Source organism: Tubulanus polymorphus, chromosome 11 (assembly GCF_964204645.1).
Source record: "Tubulanus polymorphus chromosome 11, tnTubPoly1.2, whole genome shotgun sequence".
NCBI lineage: Eukaryota > Metazoa > Nemertea > Palaeonemertea > Tubulaniformes > Tubulanidae > Tubulanus > Tubulanus polymorphus.
In genome coordinates, this window is record NC_134035.1 from 3,785,761 (window position 1) to 3,804,364 (window position 18,604).

Sequence of the window (18,604 nt, forward strand, 5' to 3'; positions counted from 1 at the left end):
AGACTCTACTCATTATTTCGTTTTGCCGCATGTTATAAAAAGTAACGTAAATAAATAAACGTCCATTTATAAAATGCTCTCTTTAATAAAATCTCTTTGTCCCGGAAAGGACTCTCCCCTCTCACAACTTCCACTTGCCCCGGAAAGGACTCTCTTACAACTCACGTTCAAGGAAAAGTCAAAAAGGAAAGGACAAACGCAAAGTACAAATCAAAGGATTTATTCCACATTCAAAGTAGGAATTTGTTACAGCTTGTTACAAATTCAACATTTTATTGAAACGAACAAAATCAAAATTCAACATTTAATCAATAAAATATTATTTGAAAATACGGGATTTGAACCACCAACCACTGATCTAGCAGTCCAGCAGCCTACCCACTACGCTATAGGGACGTACTGACATCCTGCAGGGGAACTCATATTTATCCATTGCTTAAGCAAATTTTATTAAAAAAATAATGCCATCTACCGGGCGAGACAGGAACTAGTTCCTATCACAACCCGGTAGATGGTGGAGAATGAGACCAGAAGAAGGAGATGAGTATGAGATGAGGATGAAAGAGTGAGATGAGAGATGAGTATGAGACCAGAATTAGAGAGTGAGAGAGTGAGATGTGACTATGAGAATGAGACAGACAGATGAATGAGAGATGAGTATGAGATGAGTGATATGAGAATGAGATGAGTGATGAGAGTGAGATGAGAATGAGACAATGAGACAAAGAGATGAGAATGAGAGATGAGAATGAGAGATGAGAATGAGAGATGAGAATGAGAGATGAGAATGAGAGATGAGAATGAGAGATGAGTATGGGAGATGAGTATGGGAGATAAGTATGAGAGATAAGAATGAGAGATGAGAATGAGAGATGAGAATGAGAGATGAGTGATGGGAATGAGAGATGAGAATGAGAGATGAGTATGAGAGATGAGAATGAGAGATGAGTATGAGATGAGGATGAGAGATGAGTATGAGAGAGTGAGAGATGAGAGATGAGTATGAGAGATGAGTGTGAGAGATGAGGATGAGAGATGAGTATGAGAGATGAGTGAGAGATGAGGATGAAAGAGTGAGAGATGATAGAAAGAGAGACAGAGGATAGGATTGTATATCACCTGAACTTCTATGTTCCTCGTTGTTTTCTATCCGGCAGATTCTAGATGCCGTCAGTAGTTTTAGTTTTACAGTTTTTAGTTCAAACAGATATTTATCCCATCAGCAGCAAAGTCATCACATAGTTAGTCCTCGTGGACATAAAGTTCACTATAACTGAAGTCAAGTTCTCTCAATATGTGTTCGTTTGTTTGTTTATCCTCCCGGTGAGTTCTAATGCTGCCAACACATATTTTATCCAGTTCATCTGATGTAGTCCTGATCATCAAACACAAACGTCAATAATTCCATCCTAGTGATGACAAACATCCTAAAAGATATAAATGAAACTTTATAGATTTGAGGCAACCAATCAGTTATACACAGTGTAAGAGTTAAGTCTAGTTACCGGTGTATCAGAGAAATGGCAATCTCAGGTAGGCTGGCTACTCCCCAAAATGAGTGTCAGGGGTCAAATATTTTTTGTCTCCGATTTTGATGAAATTCAGTATAGACATGTATCCTTGGGTGCTGATTACAAATCTGAAAGAATTTTTCGGATCTGAGGCCCAGAAAATGAGAAATTCGAATTATTGGGGGACCCCCCTATATTTTCAAAAGGCCTTGGACCCCAGAGTTTTCGAGATATTCAAAATCTGATTGCAGATTTGGAATCAGCACCCCTGAAAATATAAAGGACTAAAATTTCAAGCAAATCGAAGAGATTCGGTTTTTTGGCCAAAAATGGCAAAAATCTAAGGTGTTTTTTTTCGGCGAAAACTTTTTTTTCTCTGATTCCTTCTAAAATTGGTAGGAATATGTATTCTAAGGTGTAGATTCCGGATCCGCAATCAGATTATGAATCGGAATTCATCTTCTTGGGCAAATATGGGTTTTAATGCCCAAAATATGCACCCCAAAAATGGGGTACAAAGTCAAAATTTTTTTTGGGCCCAATTTTAATGAAACTTAGTGCAGACATGTTTTTTGGGGTGCTGATTACGAATATGGGGTTAGATTTTGGATCCGAGGCACCTAAAATGAGATATTCAGGATTTCGTGTTTTGACCCCCTTAATTTCGTCACAAATTTTGATGAAATTTGCCTGGGAAATTCGGCCCAAAATCGAATATTATTCAATGATCAAATATTCAATTAATTTTTAAGGTAGAAATTGATGCTCTTACTAAAACCCTGTATTATAACTCCTGCAACACAATTACAGGCTGCCTCAAATAACCACATTGAAAATTCTTATGAAATGCAGAAAACAGTGTTTACAGATAAACTGCTTTCTCATAATTGTTTTGGAAACTTATAAGAAATTCTACTCACACACTCACTAGCCCTTGTCTAGCAGTAATGGTAGTCCACTGAGTTCCACAAATCCACATACACCTCCTGGAGTCCACCACTGACTGTTTTTTTATCCACTTATAGTCCGGTTAGTTGACTAAATAGTCCAGTTAGTTCACTAATAGTCCGGTTAGTTGACTAAATAGTCCAGTTAGTTCACTAATAGTCCGGTTAGTTGACTAGTAGTCCAGTTAGTTCACTAGTAGTCCGGAAGAAGTTGACTGAAGAAGTAAAACTGTGATGAATTTCAGTTGAAGTCAACGTCCAGTATTCGTGATGAAGTTTACACAACAGCCCGAAGAAAACCTGAAATATAAAATTGAAATCACATTAACAGGGAGACTAACTGAGAAGTTGAGGGAGGATGGGGTGAGAGGTTGGGGAAGGATGTGGTGAGAGGTTGAGGGACAATGGGATGAGAGGTTGGGGAGGATGGGGTGAGAGGTTGAGGGAGGATGGGATGAGAGGTTGCGGAGGATGGGGTGAGAGGTTGAGGGAGGTTGGGTTGAGAGGTTGGGGAGGGTGGGTTGAGAGGTTGAGGGTGGATGGGGTGAGAGGTTGGGGGAGGATGTGGTGAGAGGTTGAGGGACAATGGGATGAGAGGTTGGGGAGGATGGGGTGAGAGGTTGAGAGAGGATGGGGTGAGAGGTTGGGGGAGGATGTGGTGAGAGGTTGAGGGACAATGGGATGAGAGGTTGGGGAGGATGGGATGAGAGGTTGGGGAGGATGGGGTGAGAGGTTGAGGGAGGATGGGGTGAGAGGTTGAGAGAGGATGGGGTGAGAGGTTGGGGAGGGTGGGTTGAGAGGTTGAGGGAGGATGGGTGAAAAGGGAAGCAAAGCAGCACAATTACTCAGGCTTAAGCAAAAGTTTTCAGCAGTTTTCAGTCACGCTGGATTAACAGATTCACGTTTTACACAAGAGCCCAGTCTGTGGCAGTGGGAGAAAGCTGGTGTAACTAACTGGTCGAGTCAGCTGGTCTTAACCTGCTAAACAAGATGTGGTGCCGGAGGAAGTTGAAGAACAGTTCATCAAGATTTGTGAAACTATCGCCTGCTGCACCATGTGCAATGCAAGCGGCTAGGGTAGTGCGGCCCGTGTAGGCTAGAAAGTGGTTTTTGACACCGAGTGAGGTCCCTGTTAGTCTAGCACCAAGCCGTCGTTCCCTAAACAACCCGGAACCCGTAGTAAAAACGACTGACTGATTCAGACTAAATTTGAGTAGGTCCCGGCCTCCACTGACTGTCGTGAAGTGTCTGCGAAGTCACTGGAGTGAGGTCCCCCTAAACTGTGTGTGTACCTGAGGACATGAAAATGAAATATCATGTATGAATTTTTATCTTTTTTACCAATATCAAAATTCGTACATTTAGAATCATCGCGGCTTTAAAGTCTTTATCAATTGAGGGAATAGTTCACTGTAAATAAAGAATTAGCGATTGAATTGAGCCCGCTCCACAGTAAAATAGCGCGATTAATTCAATCTCGACCGTCTAGTGCTGCCGCTACGTATAACGATAGCGTGGAAAATGTGAACTAACATAATACTCGCTTGCCAGAGTCTTCGAACGGCAGGAGTGGACGAACTAATTACCGATTTGCGGGCCGGATTCCGAGGAAAATTCTCAAACTCTGAAAACTGCTCTGAAACGTTCGAACCAAACAATTTTTCTATAAGAGAATGAGCCTTAAAAGAGTTAATTTGAATCGGGGTATTTCTAGTATGGTCTGGGAGAGAGCGACAGGTGTTTGTATGTTCCCTGATTATTTGCGTGCAAATAGACTATAATCGAAGAAAAAATATGGACATTTTGTCAATTCTGATGATAAATTGTCATTAAAAAATGAAAATGAATAATTTATTCTGTATACAAATACTATATTGATTGATAAGTAAGTGAATTTTAGCTAAAAAAATTAAATATGTTACCTAAAAATAAGGAAATATCATACAAAATTCAGAACGTATTCATAGTATCATATTTAATCAGAATTAGACGACACACTGGTCTGTATTGTACGTAATAAGGACATTTAAATTCCGGCGGTAAATATGCGCTACTATTTTAGTTCACAGAAATTCCGCTATCGTTATTCATAGGAGCAGCACTGTACGGTAAATATCTAACTCAGCCTCGCAATCTTACTGTGGCATGCGAGCAATACAGATATTTTTCTTAGCCGAATTTCGTTGATTATCTAATACGATTCCATTGTATATGAATAATTCGACTATCGTTTAAGGTTTTTAGAAGGGGATTCTCTTTCTAAAACGAATTTCAAACCGTTTGTGATAGAACTCTTTTGTCTGCGGAATGTATTAGCATCCAGTAAAGCGCTAAGCTCACATGCCAAAGGAAGAATTTCAAGCAAATTTAATTTTATTCTCTAAAATAGTGCATTCAACTACCACTAACACTGTAACCAGAAATAATGCTCGGAAACTATTAAAGAAGAGTAAATTTGAAGTCAAGTTCTCCCAATATTTGTTCGTTTGTTTGTTTATCCTCCCGGTGAGTTCTAACACTGCCAACACATATTTATCCAGTTCATCTGATCCTGATCATCAAACTCAAAAAGTCAATAATTCCATCCTAATGATGAGAAACATCCTAAAAGATATAAATGAAACTTAATAGATTTGAGGCCACCGAACAGTTATACACAGTGTAAGAGTGTCTAGTTACCGGTATATCAGAGAAATGGCAATCTAAGGTAGGCTACTCCCCAAAATGAGTGTCAGGGGTCAAATATTTTTTGTCTCCGATTTTGATGAAATTCCGGTTAGACTTGTATTCTGGGGTGCTGATTACAAATCTGAACGAATTTTTAGGATCCGAGGCCCAGAAAATGAGAAATTCGAATTTTTTGGGGGACCCCTAAATTTTCAAAAGGCCTTTGACCCCAGAGTTTTCGAGATATTCAAAATCTGATTGCAGATTTGGAATCAGCACCCCTGACAATATAAATGACTGAAATTTCAAGCAAATCGAAGAGTTTCGATTTTTTGGCAAAAAATGCCAAAAATCTAAGGTGTTAGTCCAGGAGTTTTTTTTCGGCGAAAACTTTTTTTCTCTGATTCCTTCGAAATTTGGTAGGAATATGTATTCTGAGGTGTAGATTCCGGATCCGCAATCAGATTTTGAATCGGAATTCATCTTCATGGGCAAATAAGGGTTTTAATGCCCAAAATATGCACCCCAAAAATGGGGTACAAAGTCAAAATATTTTTTTGGCCCAATTTTAATAAAATTTAGTGCAGACATGTTTTTTGGGGTGCTGGTTACAAATATGAGGTTAGATTTAGGATCCGAGGCTCCTAAAATGAGATATTCAGGATTTTGTGTTTTGACCCCCTTAATTTCGTCACAAATTTTGATGAAATTCGCCCGCGAAATTCGGTCCAAAAACGATTTTTATTCAATGATGTCAAATATTCAATTAATTTTTAAGGTAGAAATTGATGCTCTTACTAAAAACCCTGAATTATAATTCCCGCAACACAATTACAGGCTGCTTCAAATAACCACATTGACAATTCTTATGAAATGCAGTGAACAGTGTTTACAGATAAACTGCTTTCTCATAATTGTTTGGGAAACTTTTAAGAAATTCTACTCACACTCACCAGCCCTTGTCTAGCAGTAATGGTAGTCCACCGAATCCCACAAATCCACATACAGAGTTCAACACCTCCTGGAGTCCACCACTGACTGTTTTTTATGAGTATCAATCTAGATGGTCCTAAATGGACTAAATGGTCCGGTTAGTTCACATATAGTCGGGTTAGTTCACTAGTAGTCCGGAAGAAGTTGACTGAAGAAGTAAAACTGTGATAAATTTCAGTTGATGTCCACCACGTCCAGCATTCGTGATGAAGTTTACACCACTGCCCGACAGAGGAAAACCTGAAAAATAAAATTGAAATCACATTTTTTTTTTTAATCTTAAAATAGGGATTGTCCCCATTATTTATTTATTTGGCTGGTAAATTTTGTTTGATTTTTCGATTGAGTGTCCCTTACAGACCCACCACACCTGCCGGGAGCGAAACAGGGGGTTTGATTTTGAAATCGGAAATCGAAGTACAGATATAGATGTGTGATCGGCGGTCGAGTAAACAGAATATTTTAAAATCGAAGTACATAATTGGAAATTCGGTTCCGGTTCATCCAAACAATCTTCCATTCAGTCTGAACCGGCAAGCGACTGATTGGGATGAATTTTTCTGGCTGCCTAATTTAATACAATGAGATTCTGGAAATAGCTATATTACAAGATCATTTTGTCCATTTTTATATTTTTTTGGTCGTTTTCTACGTGTAAATAGTCCGATAGTTTAGTGTGGTTTTTTTCCTCAGGTAGATGTTGATGTAGAAGTCCTCTAAGTTGATGATTCCGCGTGTTGACTAGATAGGAAGAAAGCACATTTCCAAACGCAAATTTTCCAGATGAGAGTATGGCCCTGGGGTATCCGAAGTGTAGTTGTATGACATCGACGGTGCAGCTCCAATGAGGATGGGTTTCTCCGTCAAGGGGTGCGCAGTTGGTACTTCACATCTGGTGCTGAATTTGCCTAAAAGTATAAGTTTTACACTGGGAGCAGTTATGTGTTTCTAATATACAGTGAGTTAGGTCCGTGAATGTATCGCAATCAAACGGACAGTGCTATGCGTATTGATAGACCGTCAGTAAGAAAGCGGCACAGACACGTGAATATTGAATACATGTTTGTACACTTACATATATACAGTCTTGATCGGGTTTTATTTACATTGTCACGATTAAATTGAAATCACATTAACAGGGAGACTGACTGCGAGAAGTTGGGGGAGGATGGGGTGAGAGGTTGAGGGAGGGGGGGGGGTGAGAGGTTGGGGACAATGGGATGATGAGGTTGGGTGAGGTTGAGGGAGGATGGGGTGAGAGGTTGAGGGAGGATGGGTGAAAAGGGGAGCAAAACAGTACAATTACTCTGACATAGTAGCCTAAAGGCTTCAGCAAAGGTTTTCAGCAGTTTTCAGTCCCCTGGTCACACTGGTTTAACAGATTCTCGTTTTTCACAAGAGCCCAGCCTGTGGCCGGGAGAAAGCCATTGTAACTAACTGGTCGAGTCAGGGCCTGGCCGGCCTCACTAAGTGTGTCGTGACGTGTTTGCGAAGTCAATTGGCGTGAGGTCTCCCTGTGGCTGTGCGTCCCGGGCCCTGAGCCCGTGAGGACATAAAATATGATGAATTCTTATCATTTTACCCAATTCAAAAGTCGTACATTTAAAATCATCGTGGCTTTAAAGTCTTTATCAATTGAGAGAATAGTTCACTGTAAATAAAGAATTAGCGATTGAATTGAGCCCGCTCCACAGTAAAAATAGCGCGGTCAATTCAATCTCGACCGTCTAGTGCTGCCCCTATGTATAACGATAGCGTGGAAAACGTGAACTAACATAATACTCGCTTGCCAGAGTCTTCGAACGGCCGTAGTGGACGAACTAATTACCGATTTGCGGGCCGGATTCCGAGCAAAATTCTCAAACTCTAAAAATGCTCTGAAACGTTTGAACCAAACAATTTCTCAATAAAAGAAAAGCCTTGAGAGAGTAAATTTGAATCGGGGTATTTCTAGTATTGTCTGGGAGAGAGCGACAGGTGTTTGTATGTTCCCTGATTATTTGCGCGCAATTAGAATATCTCGAAGAAAGAATATGGACATTTTGTCAATTCAGATAATCAATTATCATTCAAAAATGTAAATGAATAAGTTATTCTGTATATAAATACTATATTAATTGATAAGTAAGTGAATTTTAGCTATAAAGTTTTAAATATGTTACCTAAAAAATAAGGCAATATCATACAAAATTCAGAACGTATTCATAGTATCATATTCAATCAGAATTAGGCGCCACACTGGTCCGTATTGTATGTAATAAAGACATTTAAATACCGGCGGTAAATATGCGCCACTATTTTAGTTCACAAAAATTCCGCTATCGTAATTCATAGGGGCAGCACTGTACGGTAGATATCTAGCTCAGCCTCGCTATCATACTGTGGCATGCGAGTAATAAAGATATTTTTCTTAGCTGAATTACGTTCAATGTTTAATACGATTCCATCGTTTATGAATAATTAGACTATCTTCTAAGGTTTTTCGAAGGGGAACATCTTTTTAAAACGAATTTCAAAACATTTTTGATAGAACTCTTTTGTCAGCGGAATGAGTTAGCATCCGGTAAAGCGATAGGCTCACATGCCAAAGGAAGAATTTCAAGCAAATTAAATTTTATTCTCTAAAATAGTGCATTCAACTATTAATAACACTGTAACCAGAAAAAAATGCTCTGAAACTATTAAAGAAACAATTTTCTATGACAGAATTAGGCTTAAGAGTGAATTTGAATCGGGGATATTCCTAGTTTCGTCTGGGAGAGAACGACAGGTTCTAGATGCCACGAGCAGTTTTATTTTCTGTTGCCCCAGTTCAAACATAGCCAATCGGTAGTGTCACAATTTAGTCCTCGTGGACATAAAGTTCACTATAACTGAAGTCAAGTTCTCCCAATATGTGTTCGTTTGTTTGTTTATCCTCTCGGTGAGTTCTAACGCTGCCAACACATATTTATCCAGTCATCTGATGAGTCCTGATCAACAAACAGAAACAATAATATATACATGTAGTTCCTAATGATGACAAACATCCTAAAAAAATTCATGAAATTTTATAGATTTGAGGCCACCAGTCAAACATACAGAGTTAGAGTAAAGTCTAGTTACCGGTGTATCTGAGAAATGGCAATCTAAGGTAGGCTACTCCACAAAAGGAGTGTCGGGGTCAAATTTTTTTTTGTCTCAGATTTCGATGAAATTCAGTATAGACATGTATTCTTGGGTGCTGATTACAAATCTGAAAGAATTTTTCGGATCTGAGGCCCAGAAAATGAGAAATTCGAATTTTTGGGGGGACCCCCTAAATTTTCAAAAGGCCTTGGACCCCAGAGTTTTTGAGATATTCAAAATCTAATTGCAGATTTAGAATCAGCACCCCTAAAAATATAGAGGACTAAAATTTTAGGCAAATCGAAGAGATTCGATTTTTTGGCTAAAAATGGCAAAAATCTAAGGTGTAAGTCCAGGAGTTTTTTTTCGGCAAAAAATCTTTTTTCTCTGATTCCTTCGAAAATTAGTAGGAATATGTATTCTGAGGTGTAGATTCCGGATCCGCAATCAGATTTAGAATCGGAATTCATCTTCATGAGCAAATAAGCGTTTTAATGCCCAAAATATGCACCCCAAAAATGGGGTACAAAGTCAAAATTTTTTTTGGCCCAATTTTAATGAAATTTTGTGCAGACATGTATTTCGGGGTGCTGATTACAAATATGAGGTTAGATTTCGGATCCAAAGCTCGTAAAATGAGATATTCAGGATTCCGTGTTTCGACCCCTTTAATTTCGTCACAAATTTTAATGAAATTCGCCCGCGAAATTCGGTCCAAAAACGATTTTTATTCATTGATGTCAAATATTCAATTAATTTTTAAGGTAGAAATTGATGCTCTTACTAAAACCCTGAATTATAATTCCTGCAACACAATTACGAGCTGCACAAATAACCCCATTGAAAATTCTTATGAAATGCAGTGTAAACAGTGTTTACAGATAAACTGCTTTCTCATAATTGTTTTGGATACTAATAAGAAATTCCACTCACACATTCACTATTCCTTGTCTAGCAGTAATGGTAGTCCACCAAGTTCCACAAATCCACATACTGAGTTCCACACCTCCTGGAGTCCACCACTGACTATTTTTTTATTAGTATCAATCCACTTATAGTCCGGTTAGTTGACTAAATAGTCCAGTTAGTTCACATATAGTCTGGTTAGTTCACTAGTAGTGCGGAAGAAGTTGACTGAAGAAGTAAAACTGTGATAAATTTCAGTTGAAGTCCACCACGTCCAGTATTCGTGAAGTTTACACGACAGCCCGAAAGAGGAAAACCTGAAATACTAAAATTGAAAATCACATTAACAGGGAGACTGACTGAGAGGTTGGGGGAGGATGGGATGAGAGGTTGGGGAAAATGGGGTGATGAGGTTGGGGGAGGATGAGGTGAGAGGTTGGGGTGAGGTTGAGGAAGGGGTGAGAGGTTGATAGACGATGGGTGAAAAGGGAAGCAAAACAGTACAATTACTCTGACATAGTAAAGGTTTAAGCAAAAGTTTTCAGCAGTTTTCAGTCATACTGGATAAACAGATTCTCGTTTTACACAAGAGCCCAGCCTGTGGCAGTGGGAGAAAGCCATCCGTAGACGTAGTCGAGTCACTGTGTCGTAACGTGTCTGCGAAGTCAACTGGAGTGAGGTCCCCCTGTGCGTCCCTGATGACATGAAATATCATGAATTCTTATCTTTTACCCAATATCAAAATTCGTACATTTAACATCATCGTGGCTTTAAAGTCTTTAACAATTGTGAGGGAATAGTTCGCTGTAAATAAAGAATTAGCGATTGAATTGAGCCCGCTCCACAGTAAAAATAGCGCGATCAATTCAATCTCGACCGTCTAGTGCTGCCCCTATGTATAACGATAGCGTGGAAAACGTGAACTAACATAATACTCGCTTGCCAGAGTCTTCGAACGGCCGTAGTGTACGAACTAATTACCGATTTGCGGGCCGGATTCCGAGGAAAATTCTCAAACTCTGGAAACTGCCCTGAAACGTTTGAACCAAACAATTTTTCTATAAAAGAATAAGCCTTGAAAGAGTAAATTTGAATGGGGGTATTTCTAGCATGGTCTGGGAGAGAGCGACAGGTGTTTGTATGTTCCCTGATTATTTGCGCGCAATCAGAATATATCGAAGAAAAAATATGGACATTTTGTCAATTCAGATGATAAATTATCATTAAAAAATGTAAATGAATAAGTTATTCTGTATATGAATACTACATTAATTGCTAAGTAAGTGAATTTTAGCTATAAAGAATTAAATATGTTACCTAAAAAAATAAGGCAATATCATACAAAATTCAGCACGTATTCATAGTATCATATTCAATCAGAATTAGGCGCCACAATGGTCCGTATTGAACGTAATAAGGACATTTAAATTCCGGCGGTAAATATGCGCCACTATTTTAGTTCACAAAAAATCCGCTATCGTAATTCATAGGGGCAGCACTGTACGGTAGATATCTAACTCAGCCTCACTATCATACTGTGGCATGCGAGTAATAAAGATATTTTTCTTAGCTGAATTTTGTTCAATGTTTAATACGATTCCATTGTATATGAATAATTCTACTATCTTTTAAGGTTTTTCGAAGGGGTACATCTTTTTAAAACGAATTTCAAAACATTTTTGATAGAACTCTTTTGTCAGCGGAATGTATTAGCATCCGGTAAAGCGATAGGCTCACATGCCAAAGGAAGAATTTCAAGCAAATTAAATTTTATTCTCTAAGATAGTGCATTCAACTACCAATAACACTGTAACCAGAAAAAAATGCTCTGAAACTATTAAAGAAACAATTTTCCATGAAAGAATTAGGCTTAAGAGTAAATTTGAATCGGGGATATTCCTAGTTTCGTCAGGGAGAGAACGACAGGTTCTAGATGCCACGAGCAGTTTTTTTTCAGTTGCCCCGTTTTTAGTTCAAACATAGCCAATCGGTAGTGTCACATATTTAGCCCTCGTGGACATAAAGTTCACTATAACTGAAGTCAAGTTCTCCCAATATGTATTCGTCTGTTTGTTTATCCTCTCGGTGAGTTCTAACGCTGCCAACACATATCCAGTTCATCTGATGAGTCCTGATCAACAAACAAAAACATGTAGTTCCTAATGATGACAAACATCCTAAAAAATACATGAAACTTATATGAAAAATACATGAAATGCAGTAAACAGTTTTTACAGATAAACTGCTTTCTCATAATTGTTTTGGAAACTTATAAGAAATTCTACACATTCACTAGCCCTTGTCTAGCAGTAATGGTAGTCCACCGAGTTCCACAAATCCACATACAGAGTTCCACACATCCTGGAGTCCACCACTGACTGTTTTTCACCACTGACTGAGTATCAATCCACTTACAGTCCGGTTAGTTGACTAGTAGTCCAGTTAGTTCACTAGTAGTGCTAAACACAATCCGTTTTTCGTTTATAAGTCCCCACTTTGATCACTGTGACATTCTTTGTCATAACGCATCAGCATCATCATTAAATGAATTAGAACAGATCGACTACAGCGGGAGTCTTAGCGCTAAGGGTTGTATATTCGTGGTTCAAATCGTCCTTAAGATTCTTAACTGACAGGCGTTGGAAACTAAGCGCTCAGAAAGCCTGCAAGCATACATGTAAGAAATATCAAAAGAAATTTCGCCAACTTATGCCCTCTCAGTATTCGACCGCTACAAATCAAACTCAACCCACCCACGCTGTTAGAAATCATCTACCAGAATTTTGTAGCTACCGATTCGAGAAGATACACAATATCCGTGTAAAATAACAAGAGGAATCCTAATATGAATTCAGCCAAAAGAAATGAAAAGGTTTATGGTAAAAATATATGTATTTCGAGCAACGTTTCGGCAAAATACTATAAGCCATCATCAGGCGTGCTGCGTACATCACCAGTACGCCTGATGATGGCTAATAGTAGCCGAAACCTAGGTCGAAAAACATATCACTTTATAGAGATAATCCCACAATTATAACGAAAAAGTCCGAAAATGTTACTTCGAGATAGTAGTTTATTTCAACGTTTCGACTATACCCTAATAGTCATCTTCAGGAATAATTCTTCCATTATTCCTGAAGATGACTATTAGGATATAGTCGAAACGTTGAAATAAACTACTATCTCGAAGTTACATTTTCAGACTTTTTCGTTATAATTGTGGGATTCTCTCTACATCGCGTCAACACGGATATAGTGTTCTATCAATCGTGAACATATCACTTTACCATAGAACTTTTCTTTTTTGGCTGAATTCGTCGTGGGATTTCTATCGCTTTGTAACCAAATCGCCAGTTGTTAAATTGCTGAAAAAAACAAACTAGATCATAATGTTCGTGATATTCCATTTCCATGTTCCTTTAACATTTCAAAAGCAAAATACTCAGTCTTTGAGCGCAAAAGGCACGTCGATTGTCATATCTAAACCTGAAATCAATTTGAACCAAACTACAATCAGTTGAGCAGTCATTAGTTTGTCGAGTACGCCAATGGTCAAATTATGATGTATCCGAAACGATAGAGGGATAGAAATGGTGGAGCAACTGTTCAAATTCCGACTGACAAGAAATCGCCTGATGAAACTGAAATGCAAAGATGCGGAGGCAAATTGAGAATTGCCATGTGTACGACTCGTCCAATGTGTTAGATTTCGGTTAGATAACGTTAGATCTCATTTTCGATTTGTCCGTCGCCTAAAACTCATTCCTATCAACAGGTTCGCTGGATAGCTCGTTGACTCCGACCACGCCACGCAACGGGAAAATTAACGCATTCGTTTCGCGTTGATAAAATGTGCCATATGCGTCTCAGCAGTCTATATATCGGATCGGTGTACGGTTCCTGCGTCCATCTCGGGTAACAGTTTGAGCGTCGCTAGGCCCGAAACAACCACCACAAATTCGAGACGAAATTTACATTATACGTCAGGAAATACAACGCATATAATCTAACTATCGTACGCGAGAAATCGCGGTCAGAAACAGCGATATTTTATCGACTAAGGCAACGACAAGCGGCGGGTGAGGTGTACCTCTTTTTATCACGAATCGTCGCCAGCTATACGATGACTAGTGTGGACTAGTAAACTGCAATTAATCGGCACAAAATTGTAAGTAATCTTCTATGAATTATACATAGATGTAATTTGTACGACCCTCTGATATTTACGGGGGGGGGGGGGGGTAAACAAGAAATTATCGTTATTGACTATTATAAATACATTCAGTAATCACACGCCTGAATCGTTTGCGGTAAAAGCAACACAGTTTTGATGGATCGAATACGTACGAGCTTAATCTAAACCGGTTTTGGAAATTATCGCTATATAAGGTAAAGGGTTGCAGGGGCGGATCAAAGCTATATATCATTGTATTCCAGATTATAGTCGGAAAAAAATTGACTAACATAGTACCTAATCAATCAGGTCCAGAAAGCCTTAGATAAAAGGGAAACGATCATCGTGTTTCTTGTGGAGAACCCCTAAACCCCTCTTTAGTGATAGTCTTCGCTGTCGGCAGGAGCAATCATTTCTAGGAATATAGTCAAATTTACCCGCTGGGTCCGCCTTGTATATGCAGCGCCAATATAGGATCCAACGATGCCCTTTTCTTTATGATAACTCTCCAGCGAAGTTGCGAGACAACTTATAGTAAAATTCATCCTAAAAGTCGGAAGAATTCGAATATGATGCGGTTAAAAACAGTTCTGTAATGACGATAACGATCCCTGCGCTTCAAATACAGTAGAAGTTCTTTATAACGCCACTGTTGGGACTAATTAAAAATATGGCATGTTATAACGAAGCAGCGTTATAAAGAATGATATTCCCATTGGATTTGAGTTAGATTTGGCAAATCTCTTCTCTGAAAAATGTTGGCGTTAAAGTGAGCAGTGGGTATTAAAAAGGACAACGAATTTGGCAGCTTTATAAAGTAGGGTATTTCCAATTTCCGTCAAATTTGAGTTAGATTCGGCAAATCTGCTTTCTGAAAAATGTTTGCATTATGATGGGCAGTGGCATCGAAATGGATAGCAGCGTTAAAAACCGACTTCGAATGTATAAAGCGATGAAGAAACCGACGAAATCTGTTATTTGTCGAGCCTCATCGGTGCTCATTAAGCTCCAGCTTATAGTTAGCTCTAATCGTTATAAGAACATGTTCCCCGGAGAGGGATGAACGGATGGTTAGACTTTGAATTATCATCGCAATATGAAGTGATGCCACCAGAGACGTGTTCACAGTTGTGATTCAAGCCAGTAATTGATTTCTGCTTATACATTATTTCCTATACACGTTCATATATATATAAATATGGTTAACAATAAACCCAACCAACTGTTTGAATCTATTGACTTTCAGGCACCTGTTGCGTTTAGTGTGTAACTTCGCGTTCATCGACTCAATTACGTATCAATACAGGAAATATATATATTGTAATTTTGTGAGCGTAGGAAATTAATTCTTTTCCGCGCTAGCAGCTTGCGCCCGCCCGCTCGGTAAATACGCGCGCAAAACACCTCAACTACAATTTTTGAATAATGATGAGGCATTTCAGTTGCACCAACAACTTAAAGATAACGCCCGCACATATAGCGACGGTAACTGGTGCGATTTGACTCATTAAGTTGACTCATTTGACTCGTGCGAGTTAACTCATTGAAAATGAACTAATTTTAACCGTTAATCTTATTTTAAGTGTTAATTCTAACTCATGACTGTGGAACTGGATCCTGTATCGTTACCACCGGCCAAGTGGGGAATGAATGGATTTTTATCCTACTTTATGGGTATTACCCTAAGATATGGGTATTTTTACCTACAATCATAAAAAAGAAGTGGTCTACGATACCGGGAAGTATTTCTTACTCTGGACCCCCCAGTTATCGTTAAGCACCCGTGATACAGACGACCGGATCGGTGGAAAACCAAAGCTTGGACTGTAAAACCCTTAATGGCCTTCAACGTCCCGTATAACGAGAAAGAATGATAGCAGTCATGTTTTCCGTTCCTTTTGATACAATTTGGGTATTTCTTTCTTTTTGTTGTTCAAAACAGATTGAAAGATGACCGCGTCGCAACAGCAACAACAACAACAACAACAAGAGCATCAACAACAAAATGACGACGCCTGCGTCAAAACACTAGACATCGGATCGACGACTTTCAAAGTTGTCGGATCGTTGCAAGTCATCTGCGCTTTGTGCCTGGTCGTGTTGACAATTCTGGAAATCATCCGCTATATCGGTAACCCGTTCTACTACGGGTTCTGGGGCGGTGTATTTTTCGTGATGGCCGGCTTCACGACGATCTGGGCCGGAAACACGTCGACGAAACACGCTCTTCGCGCTTGTATCGCCGCGTCTTTTATCGCTGTCATCATGGCCGTGTTCGCTACTTGTTCGGTTGGAATTCTACTGGAAAGGTAAATGACTTTATAGAATATACTGCATGACTGGGACCTGTTGCACAGCCGCCAATTATGTCCGAAAGTGGTCTCCAATTATTTGGATTAGCCTACCTATCGTGCTTAATTTTCGCGAATTATATCGTTGGGTTTTCAAAGACTATATCCCATCTAGCTGGACTCTTTTCATGGACTTTCTGAAACACTATTCGTTTTAGAGACCATGATTTACCCTAACGGGAGGTCTTTGCAGTGGATTGGCCGTATACACATCATATACACATGATCACTCGATCAGATTGGTTACAGAACAAAAAAATGAACTAAAACTGGTCTCAAGTTGTTAGAATGGTTATAGAACTAAAATGAGCTTAAACTGGTCTTAATTGTTGTTAGATTGGTTATAGAACCAGAATAAGTTAGACTGGCTGTAGAATTAAGATGGTCTTAGACTCTATGGTCTTACCTCTGAGCCGTAGCGAAAGTGAGCCCTGGGTGTCTTCATACGACTCCGGTGGAGGCTTTAGAGCTGTAATAATGAAAGTATAACCATTCAAAACTCATTGCGTTCTATTTTTGTCCAATTTTTCTTGCAGGTATTTTCAGATGGAAGGAGTTTGTTACAGCGAGTTCCCGCCGTCCCATCCGGACTTCGATACGTACAGCCCGCTCTGCGACAAACTCAACGATAAGCTTCTATTCGTTGTAGCCGTTCTTTACGGTTTAGACTTATTTTTCATTCTATTCGAATTGGGACTAGCTCTCGGTATCAGTATGAAATGCTGCAAAGCGCTCAATCCGCTCAGACCAACGAACAAGGGAGAATGCCAAAAACTAGTAGCTGGAAACGACAAATCCCCCTAGCTATCGATGGCCGATTCGGGCCACCTTATTGAAATAAACAGGATGGCCGCTTTCCGCCCATTCATAAATCCTCCGATATTTCCATGTGATTACACAAAATTCCCTGTGAGCGATACAGACAAATTTCTAGATTTAAAATGTTACAATTCATTAATTTTTCATTGAATCACGTATTGATAAAGAAACACGAGGTCAATAGCGTTATCCGAATTCCCTGAGTTTCCCATGTTTTTTTGCTAAATTTGTCAAATTCCCTGGGTTTTCCAGATTTGTCAGATTCCCCGAGTATTCCAGGATTTCCAGGTCAGTGGCCACCCTGTTAAAACAACAAAAGTATAATCACTCAATCTCCACCGTTTGTTTTTTTAAAAATCTTACTCTTTGCCTCAAGCGGCATCAAAAATGATTTTCATTTATATCTAAAATCGAACAAGAATTACACACGCGTTTTCATTTCCTTCGTTTTTTCATGCTGTTAGTTCGGTGAAAATCCGCTAGGTGGCAAATATATGGACATACGAAAAACCCCAATTAAATCAAAATAGACATGTCCTCGAATGCATCGACGAATTCAAAACCTCTTCGAATTACTCGTAAATCGATAACTTGATTCCATTATTGTCCAACTCGTATAGAAACGACTGTACGACAACGTGTAATTGACGCATCATATGGCGCAATTTCCTTGATGCGACGAAGCTAGTCGTTTTTAAACGAGCTCAATAACCTTAGACATATAACAACGTTTCCATATTGACTAAATCGCCAGTAATTCGAATGGCGTTTGAATTCGAAGTTGACATTGTCTTGTTGTTTTGTTTTACTCATTCTCGTCACAAGATCATCTGTACACGATTCATGTTTGTCACAATTTGATGAAAAGTAGCCTACATTGTTCGTTTAAGAATCTTATTCATTTACACGCTCTATATTAAATCGTATATTGTTGAATGAAACGTTGTTTGTTTTTCGTCGCGTCATGGTTAGATTGCCATGTCCGTGTTCGATTCATCCATTTTTTGACCACCCGGATTAAGGAATTTCAATTAACAAATCGACTACAAATGCGAAAAGCTGATCGTCCATATACTTCACACATGAAGCGTTCAGAACTTCACCAGACATTTTTAGTTGAAAATGAAC

At 39.1% G+C, this 18,604-nt stretch overlaps 1 protein-coding gene and 2 long non-coding RNA genes across 4 annotated transcripts; 1 reads left to right on the forward strand and 2 right to left on the reverse strand.

The window, feature by feature from the left end:
- Positions 1-8,774: 8,774 nt before the first annotated feature.
- Positions 8,775-10,937, reverse strand: LOC141913228 (uncharacterized). The gene is made up of 3 exons (XR_012620251.1): positions 10,884-10,937; positions 10,160-10,457; positions 8,775-9,090 (listed from the first exon to the last, which is right to left on the reverse strand). It is a non-coding gene; the product is annotated as an uncharacterized LOC141913228 (long non-coding RNA).
- A 1,008-nt stretch (positions 10,938-11,945) lies between these two features.
- On the reverse strand, positions 11,946-15,207 carry LOC141912838 (uncharacterized). The gene is made up of 3 exons (XR_012620204.1): positions 14,744-15,207; positions 12,418-12,795; positions 11,946-12,309 (listed from the first exon to the last, which is right to left on the reverse strand). It is a non-coding gene; the product is annotated as an uncharacterized LOC141912838 (long non-coding RNA).
- Positions 14,165-18,315, forward strand: LOC141912837 (uncharacterized). 2 transcript variants are annotated; one of them, XM_074804250.1, is made up of 3 exons: positions 14,165-14,300; positions 16,249-16,615; positions 17,194-18,315. In XM_074804250.1, exons 2-3 carry the CDS (start codon positions 16,257-16,259, stop codon positions 17,459-17,461), a joined length of 627 nt encoding a protein of 208 aa, XP_074660351.1. In that variant the 5' UTR covers positions 14,165-14,300; positions 16,249-16,256; the 3' UTR covers positions 17,462-18,315. The 2 variants fall into 2 exon arrangements, with proteins under 2 accessions (XP_074660351.1, XP_074660352.1); XM_074804251.1 differs by lacking the exon at positions 14,165-14,300 and adding an exon at positions 14,468-14,521.
- Positions 18,316-18,604: the final 289 nt, after the last annotated feature.